Source organism: Lingula anatina, chromosome 5 (genome assembly GCF_051362555.1).
Source record: "Lingula anatina isolate TDL-2025a chromosome 5, LinAna3.0, whole genome shotgun sequence".
NCBI lineage: Eukaryota > Metazoa > Brachiopoda > Lingulata > Lingulida > Lingulidae > Lingula > Lingula anatina.
In genome coordinates, this window is record NC_141771.1 from 15897161 (window position 1) to 15922812 (window position 25652).

Here is a 25652-nt window from a genome sequence, read left to right on the forward strand (position 1 = left end):
GTCGGAAAAACTCGCTGTATAATAGTATAGTAATTTCTTATGTAACACATAAACAATTTCTTTCTTTTAATTTTAAAGACGCAATGTATCATATAACACCCACGGATTGTGAGATGCCACCCAAGTGATCTCGATTGTGTCAAAACCTTTCTCTCCTCGTCTCCATCACTCTTCATCAGTCTACTGATAAACGTCGCAAATTAAAATCCTAAAATCACGCCTCGTGGTCGCGAGTGTTTGGTTATTAATTGATGATAGAATTCACATTGGAATGATAAAGGGACCACGATTGCAGTTTATCTCTTTCGGTTATGTGAGTTCGACCTTATCTTAAGTCGATATTAAAGTCGTGACTGGGGAAACCCACGTCCTCAACGTGAATACAAATATATACGTAATTTTAAGTCTTTATTTACGTGTATTTCGTTACAATTACACCAGGCGAATCGTGAAAAATTCACTTACCTGAACTCGTTGTAAAGTAACCTATAAAATTAGATTAAGATATACAAGTAGTTAATTATAAACAAAAATATACTGAAATTATATAAATACCATACCTGGTTTTCGAATTCATATCTGGTATTTTATGTCAATTTAATACGTAGATTCATTCCACGTCAAATGTATGGACACAAATACTCGTCAAAATAAAGAAATACTCAACTATATTCACTAACAAGGCGCAGCATTATCTTCCATACAAATTAAACAACTTTGAATCCGTTCCATTAATCGCCATTATAGACCTATTTACGGCCAATTCCACACGTAAACCTTTTATATGGTAGATGTGAAATTTGTTGGGGATGGGGGGGGGGGGGGCGAAAACTTGAGGTGTCGATACAAATTATTCTACTCTGATACTGTAACGGCTTTAACAGGTATTTGCGAAGCGTGCTCAGATACAAGACCGGCTTAAAACTATTAATCACATCACAAAGCCCGCAATCCAGAAGCACTACTTAAGTGATTAAGATATAATTAAGACACTTATGCTTACGGAATACAGTCAATAAAGACCACAGTAATGAACTGGGCTTGTTAATTGACCAAAACAGTTGCAATTAAGACGGCGCGTTTTGGTCAGGAAAAAATAACAGCGTTCCATTCTTAGTTAATGTTTGCATGGGCAATATTGTCGCTTAAACCACGTGTTGTTGGTATACAGTAATGTATCAAATTTTGAACTTCTACAAAAGAATGTTACAAAGGAAGTCAGTAAGGCGTCCTGCTGTTAGACTCCCTCTTACTAGACAATGTTTTCCATTCAGCCAATATGCTGCTGGTACAATTCAAGTTCAAAATGCTCGTCAAAAAAATTAATACAAGAAGGACATCGGGTCATCAGTGCCCTTCCCTAATCTAGAAGTATTACTGCTTCATCTACTTTTTACCCATGGGTTCCTAAAATAGTATCAGACAGGCCCGTAGCCAGCAATTTCAAAAGGGGGGTTCTTTTCCGAAAAAGTGAACCTTTTACAATGAAGCCTTCGTGTACCTAGATCAAATTGTGCCCAGAATGGACCATTTTCTGGCAAAAAGGGTAGTTCTTTCGAACCCCCCGAACCCCCATGGCTACGGGCCTGGCAAAATTACAGTGAGATCCATTCAAAATTTCCGTAGGACACCACTAGCGCACCCTGTAGTCAGAGAGTGCACATGCATCCTTCAGCCACGTTGTCGACGCACGTATGAGCTAAGAAGTTTCAACAAAAACTATTAGAAAGTCATTAAACCTTCTCGCTCATTAGGGCCTTGTCCTCCTCGAAAATCACTCGCCAATCTTTAAGTGAAAGAGAACGCTTAGAATTCAAGCCACCAGGGGTGGGCTTCTCATCGGAGGGTCCTACCGACCAGTCAAACAAAACATTTTACCTCAAAAACAAAAACAATATTAAGGGGGGGGGAGTTGCGGCTTCGCGTTGCAAGTTTGCTTACACAACAAACAGACCACAGGTAGCGAACCAACGACCAGTGCCCTACTCGAGAGTCCATTATTTCCAAGCGGCCCGTGCGCTGTCATCGAGCGCGTTTTGTGATTGGTCGGTGACAGCGGCGAGGAGCTGAGGCGTCGCACGTGCGTGTGTTGACAGGACAACCGGTGGTATATAAGTGACGCGTGGCAGCAGAATCCGCAGAACGTGCCGCACTTGTCTCCCTTTACTCATCAAACGCTGCCAGCTTTCAGAGAACAAACAGCCAATCAGAATGGACGACATGTGGGACAGTTTCTGTGACAATTTAGACTTGGACGCCGACGTGCTGGCCGATTTCGCTCAAACGGCGTGCGCGTCGGTGGAAGGGAGCTTTTATACTTGTAACGCTTCCGACGCTTCGTCTCCAGAGCCTTTCTCTCCACATTCCGTCTTTGATTCAGATGACGGATCCGAGTCATCGTCTGCCGATTCTACGTCTGCGGGCTCCACGCGCTCCAGAGCTGACAATAACAAAAACATCAGGCGAAAAGAGAAATGCCCCCTGAAGAAGAAACACCAAAGGCAAGCAGCAAATGTCAGAGAAAGGCGGAGAATGAAGTCCATAAACGAGGCGTTCGATGGCCTAAGACGCTGCGTCCCAGATGCGGAGAATTGCAAAGAAAAGAAACTTAGCAAAGTGGACACTTTAAAAATGGCAATTCAATACATAAGTGACTTGACGCGGGCTTTGAGAGAGGTGGAAGCGGAGGAGAGATTACACGGCGGCGATACTACAGAGACACAAAAAGTTATCATACGATATCCGAATGCAGGTATGTACCTATATATAAATAGATCATATGCAAATCTATCACAGGTGATAATGAAATCTAGTTTTCAAATAAGTTTACAAGTTTGACGCGGTGCTGCAGTTTCTGTTATAATTGAGTAACTGTGCAGTGAAATCATGCCTTGTGTTGTGACTCAAGAGCTACGCGGAAGTAAAAGATGCGTGACTTTAAAAAGACAGGGAGCATTTACCATTAGGGGTCGTATTTAAATAATAACACACTCAGATGTAAACTAAATTAATAAGAATAGCGCATTTTCAAACTTTGAAATTTCAACCACTCTAATAGAAATACAATGGCGTCTCAGCTACTTAATTAGCCAACAAATCCTTATTAGTCTCTTCGATCACTGATAATTATTGATTAATTATGAGGTTCTTCGGATGAGGCATAGCGTATATCCGATATAAGTGGGTTAAACTCGACGAAAAGCAGTACACAAGCAGGACAGCTGCAGCTAGCCGCGGTTTCTGTGTAAATATGCTTTTTACCGAGCGTTGTTTGCAAAACGTTCGGCGTATTCAAATAACGGGGAGGCGGAGTAGAGTCGTCGTTGAAAGAGTAGAAAAGACAAGTGTACTACACAGCGTCTCCGACTTTAAGAGCAAATTTGCTCACCACCGACGAGCAGCTAGCTCTAGACCAAGGGTCACGTAAAAGGGTGCCCTCAGACCAAGGTGACTATAGAACTTTCACGAAACACGAAACTTGAGTAGTTATCGCAACTGGAGAATATTTCAAAATTCCAATTAAATCAACAAGCATCGCGCTTGGCGATCGATATAGCAAATAGTAGTAGTAAGCGTAGTATCGCTTTGCTTTGATGACACTGATCTGTCAAAATTGTTTATGGATTTATTGACACGGTATTGGCTTTCTTTTTATTGTGTGCTGGAATTTTCCGGAGGTTTCTTTTCAAATATTCGACAAAGCCCGCCGTCAATGGACAAAGCGTCTTTCAGAGTATTTTCGCTAATCTCCTCGTATATCGACCCTGGGGTCCATTCCACGAAGCCCGGAGTTGTGCTAGAGCTCGATTGCTCATTTATCGGAAGGTCCCGTTCGCAGTTTTATCTAGTAGAATCATTCTATATCGGTGTAACTGGCGTGCGCAGAGCTGGTTTATTACCCTCCCCCCCCCCCCCCCCCCCCCCCCCTCTACCAGGACCAAAGATTGATTTTTCACAAGATATTGGCATATATGCCTTTGGTTAAATTCACGGTTATTCTCTATACTGCGCCTCCGCGAAAATGCTGTCATAGACTAGTGGAGGCTTCACACACACACACCCCTTTGCCCATACCGCATTTGGCGACACTTTATCGTAAGTATTAACCTCAAAGCGACGCAGTGCGAACTAAGAACAAACGCGCTTATTCAGATGCGCCCACATAACATTCAGACCGGTTAATATTCGCTTTCTTCCATCTCGAACTTATAAACAGGCTTTCTATCGCGAACACACTACTAAAAAGGTAGCGACAGTCTGACATGGACATTGTGAATAAATACTTAATACACACTTCATATTGTGCTTCACTGATAGACTATCTCTAAGGGCTGCCTCTTCAAGTGCGCTGATAAAGAGGAAAAGTGTATACGGTGTCTTTTCATCGCATTAAATGAAGTTGCCATTAGCTCACTTAGATACAAAAGTATTAAGTATTGTTCTAATTAATTATTTGTTGTCTATTAAGAAGATTTATATGTTGAAATATTTAATTAATTACGGTTGGATTGTGCTATTACTAGTGTTATTGCTCTAGCGGTTCTCACGGCAATGCAACTTCAATTTGCAATTTCAGGGCAGATTTAAGATGCACTTTTCAATATTTTTGTTTTACTTAAAAGAGGTCGATATTTCAGAACGAAAAGCAACCGTTACTGAAAAGCATGCGTAACGTTGCCCCATCATTTTAAGATGTTTTGGGTAAAAACAAATCTTATAAAACTACATAAACAAAAGTCTGCTTTCAAAAATACAGCATGTATGTGAAAGATCAATTACGTTAACGTTGATATGAATTTTTCTGGCAATGAGTGTGCAGCGTTTTAATGATATTTAAATAAAACGTATTGAATTACTTAACTGCCAAAGCCACTTCATAGGCGAGACTGATCGATCGCACCCTATGAGTTATAATTGGTGAGAGTATTTGATCTATCGATCAATCGATCAAAGATCGACCATTTTGGTCTACCTGGTGTGGCGGGTCAATCATTTACTCTAAAGGTGTATTTGACCTATTGATCAAATGATCCAATGATTGATTAATAAAACAAATAAATAAGCTATTAAGTCGTATCTAGATGTTTTGTTTGCGCGATTACCGAAAAGTCACAATTTTAATGGCGAACGTTAAATATATATTTTTCAATGAGTGTGTAAAATTAAACAGAGAAAAAATAGCTGGTCTGCTGGCTCGAGTACTTGCTCATATACCGTTTCCTTTAGCCTCTTGTTTATTAAAATATATTTATTTTCATTGATATTTTTCATACTTTTACATACACATATTTTGATTTACTTGATCACATTTCTTTATTCACATTTAATAACATTTCACTGTGTTTTTCTTGTCACAGGCGGATACGACCAAGAGAACAGCTGCAAATACCCAACATCAGCCTACAGCTACGCATCCGACCACACACAAGGCGGGCACCACACCTACAACCCCCACAACCCCCACCCCCAACAGCTTCCAGAACCACTCGTGGGTCACTCGCTCTCGTGGACGGACGAAAAATCCTTGAAAATGGGTCCCGATAACAAACTTTGCGCCAAAATCTGGGTTCCTGAAATGACGGCGGAGGAGCAATTGATGTGTTCGTATTGGTAAAGGTGAAGGTCGGGGTGAAGGTCGTACGCAGCTTTATCCACGCAATGCAATTCACGGTGGCCTGTTCGATAAACTGAGTTACCGTTTGACGTTTCTTCTCGTGGAAAAACGTTCACGGCAAGCACTGAGTCAAAAACCTTACGGACGTCTCATTGTTAGACATTATAGAAAGGCTGACTAAAATCCTCAGTGGCTCCCTCTTTTTGTCGCTACCAAGTGCAACCGCCCTAGTTGTTATACCGTTGCTACGTCACTGTATTGAGGTCCAAAGTTTCTGTTCTTCCCGAGAAAAAGACATGCGGATGATTGTCGCGTTCAGAGATTTTGGCACTAATTAAGGCATTTTGAAATACGGAGGACAGGTGCTTCCTAAAATGTTTGACCGCTAATGAACGGGTGGGTGCATCTTTCTGTTAAAGCTATCACTACTGTTTGTTTGTTATCAGTGATGTAAGACAAAAAACTATGCAATCGTAGATTATTAATCTGGGACTTATCTGTCTACGCCATTTGTATTTCTTCCAGTGAGATCTTCCAATATTTTTCAAGTTTTCATATCAAAAATGTAGTTTATAAACAATTTTGTAAGCAAGAAATAAGTGGCACCAAGTGCTTTCAGCTCTTGATCTTCCTTGAATGTTTGTACGCAATTTTACCCCAGATACTCCGAAGTCGACCCCTGTAAATTGTATATTTTGTACCTAAAGTGACTTCCATTTTAAGATAATTTTAGTATTTTGCAGCAATTGTACAGTAGATGATTGGTCTACACATGTAAGTGCATTAGTCAGTAAGAGATACTGATGACGCGCGCTAGCTAAAATGATGGTTGAACAATACAACGATTGTAAAGATCAAGAATAACAAAAACCGCTTTTTACAGCCATCCAGAAGAAAATATTTGCCAAAGACAATGACAAAACAGTTAGATCAAAATGCTTGATGTAATCAATTTCTGATCAACTTGTCATGATCAAAATTAATTTATGTAATATACTAATGTAATTTAGTAATATTTAGGCTAGTTTTCCTATAGCACGAGAATGAGCAATACGCAAATGATGCGCAAGCCTTTATCTGTTACAAACTGCATTTTTTTTTTCGATTTTATTTTTCAAAATAATTTTCCCAAATAATTCAGTATTATTGTTTATTTTCTTATTCCATATGATAGTTTTCTTTATCTTCATAAAGTAAAGCAATTAAGATTTTAAACTTAAGAATATTTCTTTATCTGATTTCTTTTTTATCTCGATTAAACTAGTGAGCTGAATTTTTCTGTTAATCTTTATCAAAAATAGTACAGGTTATACACATGTCTATGTCTGTGTTTACGTTCTTTGTGATTTAATGCCTATTTGGAAAAGACTGCCTAGACAATCATGTTTTGTATTATTATTATTATTATTATTATTATTATAAGTACAGTATTGATGACAGTACTATAATCTACATATTCGACAGCTGAAGCACATGTTAAATATATTTCATCTTTTATTTTTGTTAATATTTCATATTCTTCCATTGCACATATATAAATAAATATCTTGATTAAAAAAACGTTTTGTTTGTTTTGGCGGTGGAGTTTTAGAAAATATTATTTTTTGTAATTGCTAAAACAAATGAATTTTATTAGTGTGAATTTTATGTCCCATTCGGCGGAGCGAATGTATCTTATAATCCTTCCCGGTAGATCTTCATTAAAGATGAGAATTCCCAAAAGATGGCTACGTGTAAATTTTGTTTTAAAAATTTAAGATGCATTAAGATATTCAGATATTGCAGATTCCTCCCAGCAATCAGATGGGACGTATACGGGTTATTTTATTTCATATTACCAATTAATTTTTGCCTTTTTTAAATTTTGTTCTTTTTTTCTTCTTTCTATGCTTCGTGTGAAATAATCTGGAAGTCAATAAATATCAAGAATGTCAATTACGTCCTTGGAAAAAACTAAGTCTGACAATTCCAAATAAACCAAATTTTATTAATGCTTGGCATTCTAATGTGATAAATACCAAAAAATAAATAATAATAAAATAAAGTGAAAAAATATGAGCATGAAAGACCGCATAGCAAGCGTATTTCTGATACCCAAGGTATAGCGGCGTTATCTAGCGTTTAACTGTAAGGGTCCTCTTGATATGAGGTGATCTTAAACGACTTGTGGTGTCGTGTTAATCGTAGTCGGAGTACAGGTGCACAGTTTCTCAGACCAAGGACTTGGCTGAAGTTGGAAGTCGTGACAGGTCTGTTGTGAGCAAATTTAAACTGGGGGTCTTTTTTAAGTGGACATTTTACCCTCTTGTTTGCTTCGCCTTGAAAATTGGCGCAGAATTAATAGAATAGCTAGAATTTTGGTAATCGATGACTTACGCCAGGTGAAAACAGATAACTGATGTCTGGCAATTTGTCATAAAACATCTGAATAGCTAAAACAAATAAGTAGAATTCAAATCCGTACAAAGAGTCACGCAGAGCTGCAAAATGACTTATCAATTTTCCTCTTCTTTCAATTAATTTTTTTTGAAAATGCTGAAGGTGAGATTGGAATGATGTAAAACTTTAAATCGATATTTCCGTGAAATTGTATACAGAATACAACCGCTATTCCTCCTGTGATATTCCTACTTCAGTGGTTTACTGTAGAGTGGATGTGTGAAGGGGATAGATCGGATATGACACGCCAAATGCAACATGTAAGTTTTAATAAAACAATGTCCTTAAACGCTTCTCTCTCAACTACTCACTGAGGCACAGGGTACTCTCTGAACCACAGGGTACTCAGACTTACAGGGTGCTTTCTGAAGCAAGTGGTACTCTCTTTACCACAGGGTGCTCTCTGAACCACAGGGTATTCTATGAACCACAGGGTAGTGATATTCTCTCAACCACAGGGTACTCTATGAACCACAAGGTCCTCTCTGAACCACAGGGTAAACGGAAGTGAAATCATGGATCCGCAAATGTGTGAGTCCATTTTATTACGGCAATAGTTACTACACACCGTTTCAAAGGGGCTAAACGAGTGATGTAATGACTGATCAAGCAACAAAAACAACCACCCATAACGAAAATAATCAACCCAGTATATATACACACACAAGGTAACTGAGCTTTTAACCCGGGGTAAGAAAGTTATTGTTATCTTGACTGAAAACAGAAAAACAACACTCGGCAATACAGCACTTAAATTATGTTAAAATTAATAGACGCGCAATGATATTCCGATTAACAATCGCATCTGAGAAGACTGGATAAACATTTGGTAATGCGAAGATTTCTGTTCTCTTTAATAGGGGCAAAATGTGCGTTAATCTCGCTTTATCTCGCCACGTCTTTTCTCTCCAGCGCTGTGTACTTGAATGGGAAATAGTTTATACTTAGTTTAGCCCTAGATTAAATATTTCGTTGAATAATAATAACAATATCATTATAATTATATTAAGATAACTGCACATCGTTTGATATGCTATTTTCTATGTCGGTGCACGGTTCACAAACATAGTGCTTGTATTTGCGTTATATTAATATGATTACTTTCGTTCCAAATTAGAAAAATATTAAGGACAAATGCCTCATAAGCTGGTAAAGAAATTGAACTGCATTCGTGCCTCGCCTTTCAACAATTTTTAAAACCTTGAATTCCCGATTTCTCTCCACCCTGGCGTTTTGGAGAAGACTAATAAAATATATTGAAAGATACGTCGTCTTGATAGTTATTTTATTTTTGAGATATTTTGGAAGTATCATATGACTACTTATTTTGGGGGATAGACTGTTTTGTTTTATGCAGCATTATCTATGTACTTCCTTCATATTCTTTTCAAATCAGTTCAAAATTTCTAGGGAGTTGCTTTATATATTTTAGGTGCGTCTTCATCCCTATTTATCATCAGCATCAAGTAATTTTACTCAAAATGCAACAGATTGTTCCTTATGATCTCATCTGATTTGAATCAAATAACTACTTTTATGACTAGGATATATCTTTTAAAAATCCATTCCGCTATTTTTTAAATCAAGATAAATGTGTACACACGGACGCACGCACGCACGCACGCACAAAAAGAATCAGCATGAAGAAAAATTAGACCTAAATTTACCATTTAGCAGTCAGGCGAAAAGTGTTCAAGGGCAGATTAAGCAACTTGAATATCTACTGAAGATCCCACATATTCACGACAGGACAAAGAAACGCACTCCCGAGCTATGCTTTAAACGGTTTTAACATTTTAATCGTTTTCATTGAAACAACGCACCTCAATCCTTTCCAGGTCACTTGTTTCTTTCTGTCAAATCCCAGCGCCCGTACGCGGCTTGTGTTCCATTTCAAACAAATGCTGGTCCCAGTTTTAGCTTTGAAATTTTGCTGTAATTAGACCCAGGTTTAAATCATTTTAAGCCACTGAAATTTTAATGAAGCAACTGGTCCTGTGTGTAGAAAATTGCGAAAGGGTTAATATGATATATCTTAGAAAAATAGATGTATTCAGCGTTCTATTAATGAACTATACTAATGCAAAAGAGACTGACATTTTGGGTCTTAGGTTGTATTTTTCGAATGAAATTATTTAATAATTAAAAGCAACTAACATCTCAAAGTAATCGGTGCCAATTTTATTTGATTCTTGGAAAAAGATGTCATAGTATTCGTATACATTTCCTAATCTACAATTTTTTATCTTTATTTTCACAATCAGCTCGCTCTTGGACGCAGTGTGGAATTCGCACCTGATGCGCGAACGTTTAAGCCCTTTGTTCCGTTTCAATAGGAACGCGCTTGTCGTGTAATTAGAGACAAACTGTTAATGAGAAGGGCGCGTGGTGCGATTAAGTTAAAGGACTTAAGCACTTCAGTTTGGGTCTAGTCACGGCGGAAGGATAAATGACGCTACCTGACGTAACGCCTTGGCGAAATGGCGTAATATCGTTCGCCAGTATGTTTGTATATACTTCGACTCTCTCTCTCTCTCTCTCTCTCTTTCTGTCTCTCTCTCAGAAGTTTGAGACTCATTTTTATATTATATTAAATAAAATCAAGTACATTCTTGATAAAAAGCTATCTCTTAATTTGAAATGGAACACATTGATTACAAAATTAAAAGAAAGCACATGTCAGAATAATTTTGATATCAAAACGTGTCGTGGGCTCCGATCTCTCTCTCTCTCTCTCTCTCTCTCTCTCTCTCTCTCTCTCTATCCTTTCATCAGGTGTACCCTCAAAGTTTGTTTCATACGACATTCACAGTGTACACTTTGCCCCATCACAACTTAACAACTAAATACCAGACCCTAAGAAAACTTAATGTGTATAAGTATATTCACTTCCATAGCAAACAATGTAAACCCACTTTGTTCCATCTAAACGCAACATTTTACTTCTAAAGTAACTCATTGGAGTTACTTAGTAGCGTATAAAGCCTTCAACCGGAACGAACGTTACAGAAAAGCTAACATTAACCGTAAAGACCAGGAACACATATTCCAATAAAATCCCATTTTTGCATATAAAGCCTAAGCCGTCTTCACTGCATTGTTTGTCTATGGTGAATATTTGCATTAAAAAGCATATATTTGAGAGGAAATGTATCATTAACTTTTGATCAACAATATTTTAATTCTTCTCCCTCACACATGCTGTTTTTCGTAATCACTAACTAAGAGAGTTAATAGAAGGCTAATTTGCTCCTGCGATGCGCAAATCTGGCGTTATAAAGCCTTATTTACCTCCGTCGTTTACTCTTAATTAAGACCAAACACTTTAAGGTGCTCAGCGTTTAAACTCAAGTTTTAAAGCATTGTTGTCGCCTTTAAGTGGGGTATGGGGTAATAATTAGGCGAGCACACAAAAGTTATTGAGACAAAGCCCCCTATATGCGGCCTATGTCAATAATCAACAGCCAATGCCGGATTCTATATTATAAAGTTCCTTCCGAATACGCCGTAACTGCCGCCTGTGAGGCACAATAGAAACGTCGCCCAGAAACTACGTGTGATCCGCATCATTGTTGCTTTTTGAAATAGTTTTTCAAGTGGAAATCTCTGGTATACGTGGGTTGGTTATTGGTGGGTCGTTGTTTTGGCCTTTGGGTATGTCGTTTTTTTATGCGACAAATACAGTGATATTTTAATTGATTAATTACTTTTAATCATGTACCAGAAGAGTTGAGGTTGGAGATATGAAGAAATATATTTATGCTACAAGCAGGGTTTTTTTTTTAAATCTCGAATCTTCAAATATCGAAAAGAAGGATACTGTAATAATTATAAATGAGCCGCATGATCTCTTTCGTGTCAAAGGAGAAGCGGGGGGGGGGGGGGAGGTGAAGTAGAATGACATCGAAGAAGAAAACTGCGCTGTACTTTTACTTGTTGAATTAAATTGAATATACTCCAAGGGAGCGTTTCTTGCACTTATACCGTACATCTCGTTTCCCCGCGTTTTTCTTTATTTCTTCTTAAATAGTCCTTGAATTTTCTTAATGTTTCTTAAAGAAACCTACTTTTAATATGGCTGAAATGACTATTAACGAGTAAAATGAGGGATCTAGACGTATATACCTTCTACCAGGGCCACAGATAGATTTTTCACTAGGTATTCACAGATAATGTCTCTGGCTCAACACGGTCAATTTTCTAACTGTGAAAAATGTGGAAAATATGCCTGCAATAATTGCCGCCCTTGTAGTGGGTAAGACGTATACGTACTGAAGCCTGAGCCCACTGCGAGTGCGCTAGGACCCATGCTTACAAAGAACACACAAAAAGCGACGCAGAGAGCAACGAAGAGGCACAGATTTCGGACTCGAGTTATTTCTGCTCATTTATGCACATAAATTCATTACCCTTCCAAAGAGTTGTCGTATTGTGATAGGCATTCTTACGACCTACCTTACAAGCACAAACACGAGGCCTTAATTGGGGTTCTGTCACAAAGCCCGGCACGCGCTCTTAAGTATGGCCAAGTTGTTTCTCAAAACACATTTCGGGCAAACATTGGTGTTAGCGTTCGTTTCCGCCTCGGGGCGTTTTGTGTCTATGATCGTCACACGTGCGCTGCTGAGTAGTGACGGGGCAGTGTGAAGTTATGTGAGAAAACACGTTCCGCTATCTTTAAAGACCCCCATCAACTGAAATAAAGAAGCCAAAGTGTCCAACAGTTGTGAATTGGTCACTTAAAGCGCAGGTTAACTAATGGACGTTTTCACGGTCACTCGGCTCAGACTTTACTTTCGTGCTTCCGTGCGTTTGAGACCAAGGTGTGATTAAAGCACTACGGGCTATCTGACCCATTGACCATTGGGGGCTGAGATTTTACCGGACAAAGATCAGTTGTTATGCACCTATGCAGACATTAGTTGGAAGTATTTAATTTTGATGCAACGTATTTCCAACTCTGTAGTCGATATTTTCGTTGTGTATTCAGAACTTACCGTAGATGAAATAACGGTACGGTACTACTTAAGATTTCTTATTGGGGTTTATTTATTTGCGACAGAAGTCGGGTCTTTATTTTTTCTGTATTGCCGAAGAACAGATTCTACGATCATATATTTTGGATTTCTGTTAGATTTTCATCACAAAATGATGTCGTAAAATATGTGAACTTATTTCAGTTGCTGCTCTGTGCTGCAGCGTGCACGCACCAAATGGCCACGCCTTCATTTCAATATAAAATCTCAGTCAACGACGTCATTTTTCTTTGTGCATTAAATTTCTTAAATGCCCCTTGCGTTATTACAATAAACAACCTCCATTCAGTATAACCTTCACTTTTATAATAACCCCATACATGCAATAAGTGATAATCTGGCATGCTGCCTAAGGCCTTGTCTGCATTGTGAAAAAAAAATTAATAAATCGGAAAAATGAACATGTGAAAACAATATAAAAAAGGTGTTGATGTGATATTCATCTTAAAACTAGGTTTGCGTTTGGAAAGTAAACGCAAACACTGACACGCGTCCTTCTCGAGACGCGACAATAAGAGCGAATTAGACAAATATTGATACACGAACAATTTAACCTGGAACAAGAAAAAATCACCGGGTGGGTACATTTAAGGGGTTTGTTTGTCAAAGTTGTTTACCGACCTCCATTATCGACGATGAACTTACAATCAGTAATTTCATTTCGAACGCAAGCATTGCTCAAATCACTTTATTTGTTTGTGCTTTTCGCTGTGATTCTTGCAACTCGGTGAAATGTAATGGGCGTTAAGGATTTTGATGTTGACTTAAAACGAAGTACAAGTGACACGACCTTGAGGAATGATGATATTTGTTGGGTGCGAAACTTTTCCATGATGCATAATATCGTATGAAACTATACAGTACATGTACTATTTTATGTGTATTAACGCGGATCATCCAAGACAATTTATTGCCATTTTTCCCGATTTCTAATTTTCTTTCTTTATTTATTTTGTATTATTATTATTATCATTATTATATTATTATTATTATTTGACATTGAGAACCTAGTGCAGTGTGTTGCGACATGATCTTTGAATTATCTTCCAAGCTTAACATAGTTCAGACATGGTATATTTAAGTAATAATATGTTTACTGATTATAGACGCATTATTTTTATTTAAAAGAATATTTGCACTGCTTACGTATGACTTATAACGTTTATGAGAGAGAGAGAGAGAGAGAGAGCGAGAGAGAGAATGAGAGAGATCGGAGTAGAAGAACCTGCAAGCACAACTATATAAAGATCTTTTGCCGAAAACCGAAACGAAATCTAACCGATTATCATCAGTCACATATTCTGTCCGCCATCGTGATTAAACACCACTTCAATAAAAAGACTTGATGGGGGAATCCATCAATTTTCAGCAGACGACATTTGTCAAGCAGGTGACAGGCTCAAACGCGCGCATCAAATCAACACGCTTCGGTTCAAGTTTGTTGTAAAGAATGAAAGACAAGGGTCATCTAAGACAATTTTCTACCTATTTTCATGTTCCGTCTTCTAACAAACCGCTTCTATGCACGTCTCAGCCTCTATTATCTGGCATCTTGTTTTTAACATAAAGAACAACTGTTTAAGTCGTTTCTAATTCCAGGTATTTCCCACGATGGTATGGTGTGTTGAGAATTTTTTTGTAACGAATCTAAAGTTCATTTTAGGTGAATTCGTTGCAGAGGTCAGGGTTCAGGAACGGTTTTAAATTAGTGTCTTTGATGCCACTTCGTGTCGGTCATCACTTTTCTAAACCTTGCTTTGGATGACGCGAAGAGCGTGTAGCACCCTTTTTTTTTTTTTTTTTTTTTTTTGTACGTTGAGAGGTCTTATCACTTTAAAATAATGATATTCTTGTCTGCAGTTTCATCCGAAATGGTAGAATAGTTAAAAAAAATTAAGCCCGAGTGTGTTTTCAGAATCTTGTTATTCAAACCAAATAAACAAGGTACACGCATGTAATTTTGTCACATTTACGTACCAATCGTAATAATCCAGAAGGTCCAGAAGCGCAGACGACACTCCAGTGATAATTTGAAAGTAGAAGCCATATCTGACGGGGAGTCTGCACAGGAGCATAGAGTTTTACTACCCATTACCAGGTGGGCAGATATTATAGGGAAATATTGGCAGAGAATGAAATGACTGTCTATTTATCAAAAGATATATCTGAGAATATCTTGTGAAAAATTAATCTGTCGCCGTGGTAGAGGGTAGCGTTTTACCAGGCTGCGCTTCAGGATGAAGGGGCAGGCCTATGCGTTGAGCCCCCGTGTTCTCCTCCACCATCCCCAGGGGCGGATCTTCTAGGTCTTCCAGGAGACGGTCAGATTTTTCAAGTTTAAATTGATGGGTATCTATTTTTTTTTTTTCTGTCGGAAGACGGTCAAAAATGGGGGATGGGTCACCAAAGAGAATTTGGAAGACTTTCAGGAAATATCTCTGGATCCGCGTCTGCTTCGGCGCGTTAAACCCCTCCTTTAGCCCACCCCACACCCGCCCTCTCTGCCTCTTCACTCGACTCCAAACACTCTTGACGCTGTCTGAGCACCCTCCATAGTTTCTCCGGAGTGACATTTAATTAGAAGTACAAACAATGTGGAATAGGATTTGGAACGGAGAGATCTTGTCGGATGAAAGGGCTAATTTAACTAATGAAACTATCGGTAAATTTAGATCGATCCAACATAAGCATGTTATGTTTAGGTATGTAGGATCTTAAGGTGGTATCATCAGTTTAATTCTTCCATCGTGATGTTTTTTTTTAATTATTAATGTACTTATTTATTTTATTTTAATTTTTAGAGGGACGGGGTAGGCCTACATCGAAAGCTAACCGAGGGCCGCAGAACTGATGCAAACGGAAAGAAAATGAAAAAAAGAGAGAAAACAGTGAGAGAAACAAAAAGATGGGAAAGAACGGTCAACAGTAAGTGGCAGTGGTAGTCGGCTAATCCCAGCAGATAGCCGGGCTAATCAGCGTCTATATACACAATGTTATTATTCGCGTACACTGGTTGACAAGCAACACGCGCAGGATCCGCCAAACTCATTTGTTTCCTATCTGTTAAGTCAAACCCACATTATATAAGTCGTAACAAATGTGTCAAATTTTATCGAACCCATAGCATCTTGAAATAACGAGATTATACATATTAGCGATGAGGTGTTAAAAACGCGGGCACTTGTACTAATGGGAGTGGGGGGGGGGGGTGAATAGGGCGCCTGGCATTTGCAAAAGAAAAAAAAAACAGTAATTTGTTTGCCATTTTCTTGCTATCTTAGAGCCCATTAACAAAGACCCATACAACTAGAGTCCCATATCAAAGGTATTAAGGTAATTTAAATCATTCAGCCAACATGAAAATAAAGAATATTGTGCAATGCCGTTTATAGGGGCAAGTCGTATTATATTGCTGTGTTTGAGTCTCTCTGTCTCTCTCTCTCTCTCTCCTTTCATCAGGCTGATGGCTGATGCTCCTCTTATCGCCAAGCTTGTTTGTAACTCTTTGTATCTGTACCTCTTCTCAACAAGCCGCGACAACTTAAAAGAAAACATGACAGCGTTCGCTATCTATACCACGACGCTTTTATCGCAGGCACGCGCAGAGTCGAGGGAGTAGCCTCGTGCCGCTGCGGCCAGGGCCGTTAACGCCACCGCTGTTTTGTTGACACACGGCAAACTTGTGAAGAAAAACCTGACTATGGGTAGGCTGTAAGAAGATCACGATATCTTTATCTCATTTGCTTCAACCATGCTACACTAATTCATAAATAAATGTTGTCTTTATTATTGGCGAAAGGACGGCTTAGATCAAAGGGAACGGGAAAGAGGGACCTCTCTGTAGTGGTGATGACATTAAATGTGTCCCTTACTTATTTAAAGACAGTAGCGTGTATGACGGTGGATTTCTTTTACTTTCCCGCCGCGATTTGTTTCTGATTTGGTCTCTCTCTCTCTCTCTCTCTCTCTCTCTCTCATAGAGCCAAAGTCAATTAAAAACCTTGCTTTGCCTGGGCACCAACAATATGCCTAACAGATACAAGCAAACTTCATATAGTCAAGAAGCAAGTTTAATTTACGGTTTATCCAAACAAACATCGCATTGAATAATGCACGTGTACTTTTTAAAGCTATGTGTACCTCTAAAATTGCTTTGAAAGAAAGGTCGCCGAATGCTATTTCGCACACAGTGTTTGAGCCTACATTTGATCGGTAAATTTGTTTAAAAGCGACGTTATTAACCCCTGTCTTTCTCGTCAAGTGTTCGGCCGTTCCCTCCACCTGTCGTGCGTTTGCAGAAGCTCTCACAATGCAACACATGAAAAACAAACCGCCGGCAAAATTAAAAGCAAGTTGCAATGTAAACGATGAAAAAGGCTCTCGTGCGCTGTGGTTGGGAAGCTTTTGTTTATTTAACAAACTAATGCAAAGAGGAGAAGGTGCGAAGTTACCGTAAGGATTTGTTGGAGAGAGAGAGAGAGAGAGAGAGAGAGAGAGAGAGAGAGAAACTTTTTTCTAAGACAGTTGGTTTTATCAAGAATTAATATTTTAAGAGATGTTAGCATCACTGCATACATAGTTTTAACGAGCATCCATTTTCGGCAAACTACACGAGGTACTGCCTTAAACAAGTGAATGGACGTATTTTTACTAATATCTGTTGCAGTGTATAAATGATTCCATATCATAAATTCTTACTTTATTTCATGTTTATCATTTTTTCCTGTCTGGGAATGGTATGAAGAGAGAGATCTTGAGGTTAGGGTGAGGGTGAATTTTCGGTGCATATTATACATATTTATCCTGGTCCACGTTGCACCTGTGCTTAGCAAAACAGCATACTGTCTCATGTCAATGGACATAAAACCTTTGATATACACACCTGTTATTGTATATGCGCTTTTTTAATCCCCGCCCTTAGTTCTCTCTCTCTCTCTCTCTCTCTCTCTCTCTCTCTCTCTCTCTCTCTCTCTCTCTCTCTCTCTCTCTATATATATATATATATATATATATATATATATATATATATATATATATATATGTGTGTGTGTAAAGTTAACCAACCCTCCTCTGCCCAGATCCACCCTCGCCTGCAAACGAATATATAAAATAATATATAAATACTGTAATTTTGCAATCTGCGACATAAAAAAAACTAAATCCCCTGCCTTTACCTCTACCCTTCTCAAGTACGAGTATCGTTTGTAAAGACGTAGGCTACATACATTTCTCATTTGCTGTCTACGTTGTATTTAAATGCCCAGCCCAAACGGGATTATCCGCGCTATCGTTACTGAATTAAAACCTCTTCTCAAAACGGATTTTAAATAGCTCGTTATCAGTCGGGATGGTGCGAGTCACACCTTAAGCTGCCAATTTCGTTTAAAAACCGCACATTTATCTTGTACCCAAAGGGATGCTTAGCGTTCAACTTCGTGATATTGGTTATTGGATCTATCTCAGGTAGATAGGTGGTCATTAAGGACCTGTTTGTATTACTTCCCTGGCCATTAGTGCCTATCTGTGCCAAAAGGAGAGAAAAAATTAGACGCCAACTTATTTATTATTTCTCAACTTTTCTCCAGCATAATCGCTTTTGCAATATCATTTATTTATTTATTTATTTATTTATTTATTTATTTATTTATCCCAATTTTCCCCAGCATATCGCTGCATGTGCTGCTGAAATGCTCCCATACAATTTATGGTAAGGTAATGCGTACCACACTCATACACTTTTTTAAATAAAAAAAAACTAAACGGTGCTCACAGTATAAAAAGGACAATTATAAATGTTAAAGACAATTAGTTATTATGTAGTATTACTCAGCATTTATAAAACTAATGGCTATGGATGCAGCACAGTGAGATATTAGCCAATGAACTCACAATAAATCGTTATGATACTATTTTGTGTATCATTATCTCTTTATCTTTATTCATATAGTTTTTTACTGTATAAAGATCGCCACACCTAAGGGCATGAATTTGGTTAACTTCTTATGATTCTGGATCTTTACACATCATCGACTGAACGCTCATCAACCGAGCCTTGGCGGAATGTTCCAAATGCGTCCCATTGTAAGTGTATGGCATACTAATTGCGTTAGGTGTGACACGGGCGTCAAACACAAGTTGTAATATAGCAATGGACATCACAACATTGCATTAGATGTGCCTCATAGAACAACTCCTTTTTATTGATGGATTTGTTAGTTGTTGTCATTGTCGTTCTTCTTTTCTTCTTCCTATTATTATTTTTTTTTTATTTTATTATCATTATCTTCAAATTTTGGTCATGTGGTTGAAGCTGTGTGTTAACTACTTTCTAGTATTTAAACAATAAAATAAAATGCCATTCGACGAGAAATATAACCAAATCGACCAAAATGCAAGTGGATGTCAACATATCCAACCCAACTTTTTTGTGTTTGATAATAGCTTTTAAAGTTGTTAAAAACCCTTTCAAAATTGAAAAAAAAAGAATAGGATACATGTCTACAAAATGTATATGCATATTTATTTCGGAAATGAATATCAGTTAAATTTACCGTCCCTTTTACATGTTGGTCATTGAGCACATGTATTGTTCCTAAAGGGTTCAGACAAGATGGAATTCAGATGTCAGGGCAGATATAAGCAGATATTACCTCCTTATTTCATGGCACTCATTATACCTACACCAATATATCAAAATGCACCCCAATGTGTAAATGTACATGTATGTGTATATAAAGCCAAAATGTGATCAAAAGTATATATATACATGATATGATTCACAAATTTTAAAAGGCCTTTTTGTCATTGGACAATAATAGTCGTGCTAGTGTCGGGCAATAGTTACTGTAGCAGTGGCAGCTATCTGAGTAGCAGGTGGATAGAACTTGATTTCTCAGAAACGCAGGCTGGAGGTCCTAGCGTACTGTGAAGTTATTTTGTATTGTTTCAAAGAGGGATGTGTAACTATAGCATATGTAAAACTCGAGGATGTTACATTTCCAGAGTAACTGCTAAATGGCTGATCTCTAGCTGAGGGTTCTGTAGTTTCCTAAAACAGCAGGACAATCTAGCTACAGATAATATAACTATCATAAGTGACGCTTTATGTGCAAACGGCCGAATTTTGACGTCGTCCTTGTCCCTAAAATAAATCTATTAAAATTTTAAAAAACAACAAACAAACCTTTGTCCTCACAAATAACCTTGACTGGTTGACCGCACAAAGCAGTATACAAAGCGCTAAAACCTCCATCACTATTACCGCAATAATACTTTTATCTTTACGACACAGCGAGTAATTAACGGACGGGTGATTTATCGCATAATCATGGTTACATATTTAGCACATTTCCCCCACCCGGAATCGTAAAACTCTTTTACAACGTTTCCTCCCATTTCACGCTTCATATCTACGCCCTGCAGGAAGAATCGTACTCAAAATCAACCACGCAGTAAATGTTGCCTTATTGATTGATTGGTTCGTATTTGTCAGTGAATTATGACCTATACGGCGACAGCAAGAAAAGTCCATTTACCGCAGCGCGTTTAGAACCTCTGCTTTGCTCTCCTGTCACGAGATTTCCTGATCACGACACACCATTGTTATTCATTGTTCTGGCCCTGTTGTGGTCCTGTCTTCACACCGACTGATGGTCCCTTTTCTTCAACAGTGTCTTCAATCCATTCTGTGTGCCCTAAAATTGCAGAACACGGTTTCAATTTGTTACCCCCTCAGAGATTCAAAAATTTCATTCTTATTTTATTTATTTATTTATTTATTTATTTATTTATTTATTTATTTATTTATTTATTTATTTATTTATTTTTATTTTATTTTATAACTTTTGCCAAGATAATTTTCAAAGAATCAATAGTTCTATACTGGGGAAAAAGGAAATAACATCAATCAAATGTACAAATTGGAATGAAAACAAAATTTTAAATGACAAATTAGACCTAATTATACGAAAACACAAGTATTCCACCAAGTTGTTATGATATGAAAGCCAATCAAAAAAAAAAAAAACTTAAAAGCTCACTTTCGCTCTAAGCCAGACCGTGTGTGAACGCGCTTTTTAACTATGTCATCGACGCAACAAGTTTTCAACAGTTACAAAAAAAAAATTAAAATGTGGCATTGTGAGCATCGCACGCGACCTACTTGTTACTATCGTGACGAAATTGTCTGTTGTGTATGACGCGATGCATATACATATATTTCACATCGTATGTTCAAACAAAAAGTCTGTATCTTAGATTACAGAATGCAACACCATGTGTTAGAGAAGCTGCAAAACGAGATCCCAGTGATTCCGTGTAAGCCGGCCAGAGGAAGGAACGTGTATAATGCAGTGATAGCATAGACTACAATGCTGTCGCGTCTCTTCACTAGTTTGTGCACTTATTTTGTAACGGCTCGCGTGCGCTGTCTTCAATAACGCCTATTACTGATGCATTGCGAAACGTAAACTCGAGAGTAGTGGAAATGTGCGGGTCGTGTTCCCCCAGGGGAGCTACAGGAAACATTTGTCGTGGTACTGGGTGGAACGCCGAATCCTTTTTAACGGCGGCAACCCGCTGACAGAGCTAGAGCAGAAAATGGATGTTCGTGCGACAGGCCGGACGCCGCACGTAAATCTTTGTCGACTTCAGACGAAGACAGTGGGAGGCTGTAGATTATAAAAAGCAGGTACAGGATCAGTAGTCCAGTTTTGTCGGATTTGGAGGCACTTTTCACCTCTTTTACGATTACCAGATTTGCGACATAGTCATCAAGGTAGATATTGTTAAGGATGAGATTTGCTGAAACCGACTTTGTCAACTCACTCTAAATCCTTAACAAAAACATCGAACTATCATTGCAAGACTTTTTAGCAGAAAGGCTAGTGCACCAGAGGGTAAGAACAGGACATCACGCGACAAAAGCTAGTTCGGACGTAAAGCCTCCTGGTTTTACACGATTAAGACATAGCATAGCCTCAACAGCAAAAACACGTTTTGCGTTGACAGAAACCACGCCCTGGTAGGTCAATAACTACAAAATTTTGAACGTAGTGGTAGAATGCTTGCCCCAGGCGATTTGGCAAATGAGAAGTCTTAAAGAAGACTTAATCAGATAGTGATAAACATTTCTGTAAACCGATGCCAAAAGGGGAGCAGGTGTGCGTATCACTGTCATCACTTAGGGACCTCGCTACAGCTACTTATCTCTGCGAGGAATTCAGTAAGTCATACGTGATTTGGCATACAGACGTCAGAGAAATAGGTCACATTCCCAGTGATGCCATCGGTCTACTTAGTTCGATCCAACTCTGCAGAGACTCTCGCTGAGTGCAATCAAGCTGAGAAAACGACACGCCTCCTCCTGGCGTTGAGTAGAATACAAAAAAAAAAAAAAAAACTGGTGATTCTACCGGGTACGAATATTAGGAAACAAGAGGAGGCGTGCCATTCAGTTCAATTGATTGTACTCAGCAGGAGTCCCTGCAGAGTTGGATCGATCTGTGTAGACCGATGGTGTCTATGGGAATGAGGTCATAGTCACCGATGATTCTTCGACAAAAAAAAAAAAAACAACAAAAAATCACAGGTACTTCTTTTCATTCATATCCATTATTACTAGGACGTACGTTCAAGTTGAAAGAAGATCACAGAAACACAAGCCATGGACGGTTACTAGACGGGAGTTCAGGTAATCATTTTTGAATACAGTAGCATGCAGATCGAGGCAGAATATTTTCAATGTAGTTGAATTAATCTGTTGTAAACAGACTATGAGACACGTGTTGACTGATGAAGTGCAGGTACAGGCGTTTGGCGTTAATTGTTTTGACACAAAGTGAATTACATTTGCATTTCGTGGTTTGAAGAAGATGACATTTCTTTCAATGTGATTGAGGAATTAGAATTTGAAATGTAACAATAGCAATACATGTACACTATAGCAAAATTCGTTCGAATCGAGTCAGAAGACGGTCGTTTTAGGCAGGGATTTTTAAAAGGGCATTCCCACATCACACGTGGTTAATAGAAATCTGAAAAAAAGTGTTTCTCATTGTTTACATTGATTGTTATTAATAATAGAAAAAAACCGACGGAATATGCTGTGATATTGGCTGCACAAGCAAAGCTGATTTATTGACAGTTAAGAGCAAAAAAGCTTCTGTTTACATCTTTAATAGAAACTGATAAGACCATACTCATTATTCCTGTAGCAACACAATTTTTTTCTAGGATTTACTCCATACTGCAATCACTGCCTTATAGTATAGACTGTTAATAAAATTATTCCGTTCATATTCTTTAACAGATAAGCAAAAGATAACACGGCAGATGCGCAGACATTTTCGTCCCTTGAGGTCGTCGTAATAGGTAGATAGGTTTAACTGTCATGGACTGAATACGAAGTGTCACCGTGGGAGCAATTCCACCTGGACTATTAGAGTGCTCTTCACCGTGCGCTGCGTCACGTTATACTGGACTTACGTGTATCAAACGGCACTGTCGTTTCTATAAAAACCGGTGTAGAGACCCCCTTCGTACCAAGAAAAAGAGAGGATTTGACTTAGGAATACACAGACAACAGGAACGGAATACGAGCCGTTGTAAGGACGTAACAAAACCAGACCAGTTATTCGGTCTGTGAAATGGTCACTATGACGATTCGCGCCATCTTTGTGGTGGTTGCTCTTACTGTATACCATGTCCGTTATGTGACAGGAAGCGACGAGGTGACAGAGCCGCCAGCAGTGTGTCCTGTCACCAGAGAGCCTGGAATTAGGACGTTCGACATTCGCTTAACCGAAGCCGAAGTGCCGAGACGGAAAACGTATTACGTCTGTCAACAGTTCACGGTAAGTTGGTCTCATAAGTGATGTTTTGGAGTTGGGGACGGGGTGTCTTTATAATATGTTACCCTTCTCTTAGTCCATTGGACGTACATGTATCTTGTTTGCTTCTGCAGTCAGCTGCTAGATAATAACCACGGGTGCTGAAAAATAATCTGCCCCCCCCCCCCTCTCCCTCACAAGAAATTCTTAATCCCACGGCCCTGGGTTTTCTTATTCATTTAATGGCATTCATGCATTCATTCATTCATTTATTTGGTAGTTCTTTATTGTGACATTCCAGTAAAAACGCTGGCCGTATGAAAGCAACGTCAATGAATTGTTGTTACCTAGCTTGCAAACTGAGTCAGAAACATCAACGCAGAACGCAGGCCTAATCGTTATTGATAAAAGCCGTTGTCATAAATCGTATTCCGTGTTAAACCTAAGTTATTTATGCTGCTTTTATTAAGATGATATATGCCTGCAACAGTTATGCTCATAGTTCATGATTCCGCCCTGAGGTTGTGTTGTTGGCATTATATGGCACATTAACCAATTAAAAAAAAAAACATGGCGATATCGACATCGACATTTTTTTTTCATTTTTTTAAATAGATTTTGATAATTTTTAGTAACCAGGCCAAACAAACTACAGTAGAAAAATTAATTCATCGCCGTTAACAATAATACCGAGTTATTATTAAATGATATAGATAAAATGAAACTATCAATGACGTACTGTACGACAAATATTAATTTTCCACGCTTCAATTTATTTCATACGCGTTTGAGTATACCCCAGAGTCGTATTTTTATCTGAATATCCCGCAAAGTTGTTTCCCTTTACACAATTCAGACATAAAAACGATTCCCTCACAACTTCCCCCCAACCCCCCCCCCCCTCCCAACCCGAAAAAAATTTTAAAGCAATAGGAGGGCAGACCAATGCAAGGCAGTTCACTTCTCGTTATTGTTAAATCAAAAATATAAATTAATGCAGTTCCCATTATTATTATTCAATTAGTCAATCGTTTCAATTCTTTTTTTTAATTCATCTATAATTAACCAGTTAATAATCAATAAATATATTAATCAAACAACCAAAATGTATCTCTTGTCTGACGTAGAGATAATTAGATTGAGCTGGAAAATCATCCCGTACATATTACCTATAAGTATGTGTATGTATACTCTCTCGACCAAATAAGTTGTAAGTCACACGTACCTCCATGTGTTTTTGTTTTCAAATCATCACCTCGCAGCAGTTACCGTAACAATAACAGTAACACATTAAATCGGAGGTATGACAACCATTTTGATCAAGAATGTATGTATTTTTGCATGAGCAAAGTGCGCTGCCATAAATCACATACATGCAGAATGACGCCTGGTGACAATTCGGCAATAAATAATGTATCAGTAGCAGCTTTATTATAAACAAATACACCACTGTGCATGTAGCCATGATTAGGTACTATCATAATCATATATAAACTGTAGACAATCTGCAAACATAATCTTTAGTGCAGTCAGAAATTAATTGATTTTTAATACACGATTGTATATACACACGTACAGCTATTAACTAAACATACACACAGTAGAATGTGTACATTTAAAATACACTAGTGAAACTCAAAGTAAAGTCACATCAACAGGGCCTCCGTAGGACAGGTCTGGAAATTGTTGTTACAGGTATGCCGTTCGCTAGGTTTGTCGCAGTCCTTTTTATAG

The 25652-nt window shown here is 38.3% G+C and overlaps 2 protein-coding genes across 4 annotated transcripts in view; both read left to right on the forward strand.

The window, feature by feature from the left end:
* The first annotated feature begins 2012 nt into the window (after positions 1 to 2012).
* On the forward strand, positions 2013 to 7183 carry LOC106181794 (pancreas transcription factor 1 subunit alpha). Its single transcript, XM_013566274.2, has 2 exons — positions 2013 to 2752; positions 5358 to 7183. The coding sequence occupies exons 1-2, from the start codon at positions 2212 to 2214 to the stop codon at positions 5612 to 5614; spliced, it is 798 nt and encodes a 265-aa protein (XP_013421728.2). The 5' UTR covers positions 2013 to 2211; the 3' UTR covers positions 5615 to 7183.
* Positions 7184 to 15903: 8720 nt separating this feature from the next.
* The window catches only part of LOC106165088 (DBH-like monooxygenase protein 1 homolog), a 28248-nt gene continuing 18499 nt past the window's right edge, over positions 15904 to 25652 (forward strand). Inside the window, exons 1-3 of one of the 3 annotated variants that reach the window (XM_087013583.1) lie at positions 15904 to 16014; positions 22712 to 22780; positions 23399 to 23942. In XM_087013583.1, the coding sequence (XP_086869709.1) occupies positions 23736 to 23942 (207 nt within the window). In that variant the 5' untranslated portion in view covers positions 15904 to 16014; positions 22712 to 22780; positions 23399 to 23735. Of the gene's footprint in view, positions 16015 to 21407; positions 22313 to 22711; positions 22781 to 23398; positions 23943 to 25652 lie in introns of those variants that run through there. The other 2 variants (XM_087013579.1, XM_087013580.1) reach the window with 2 other exon arrangements.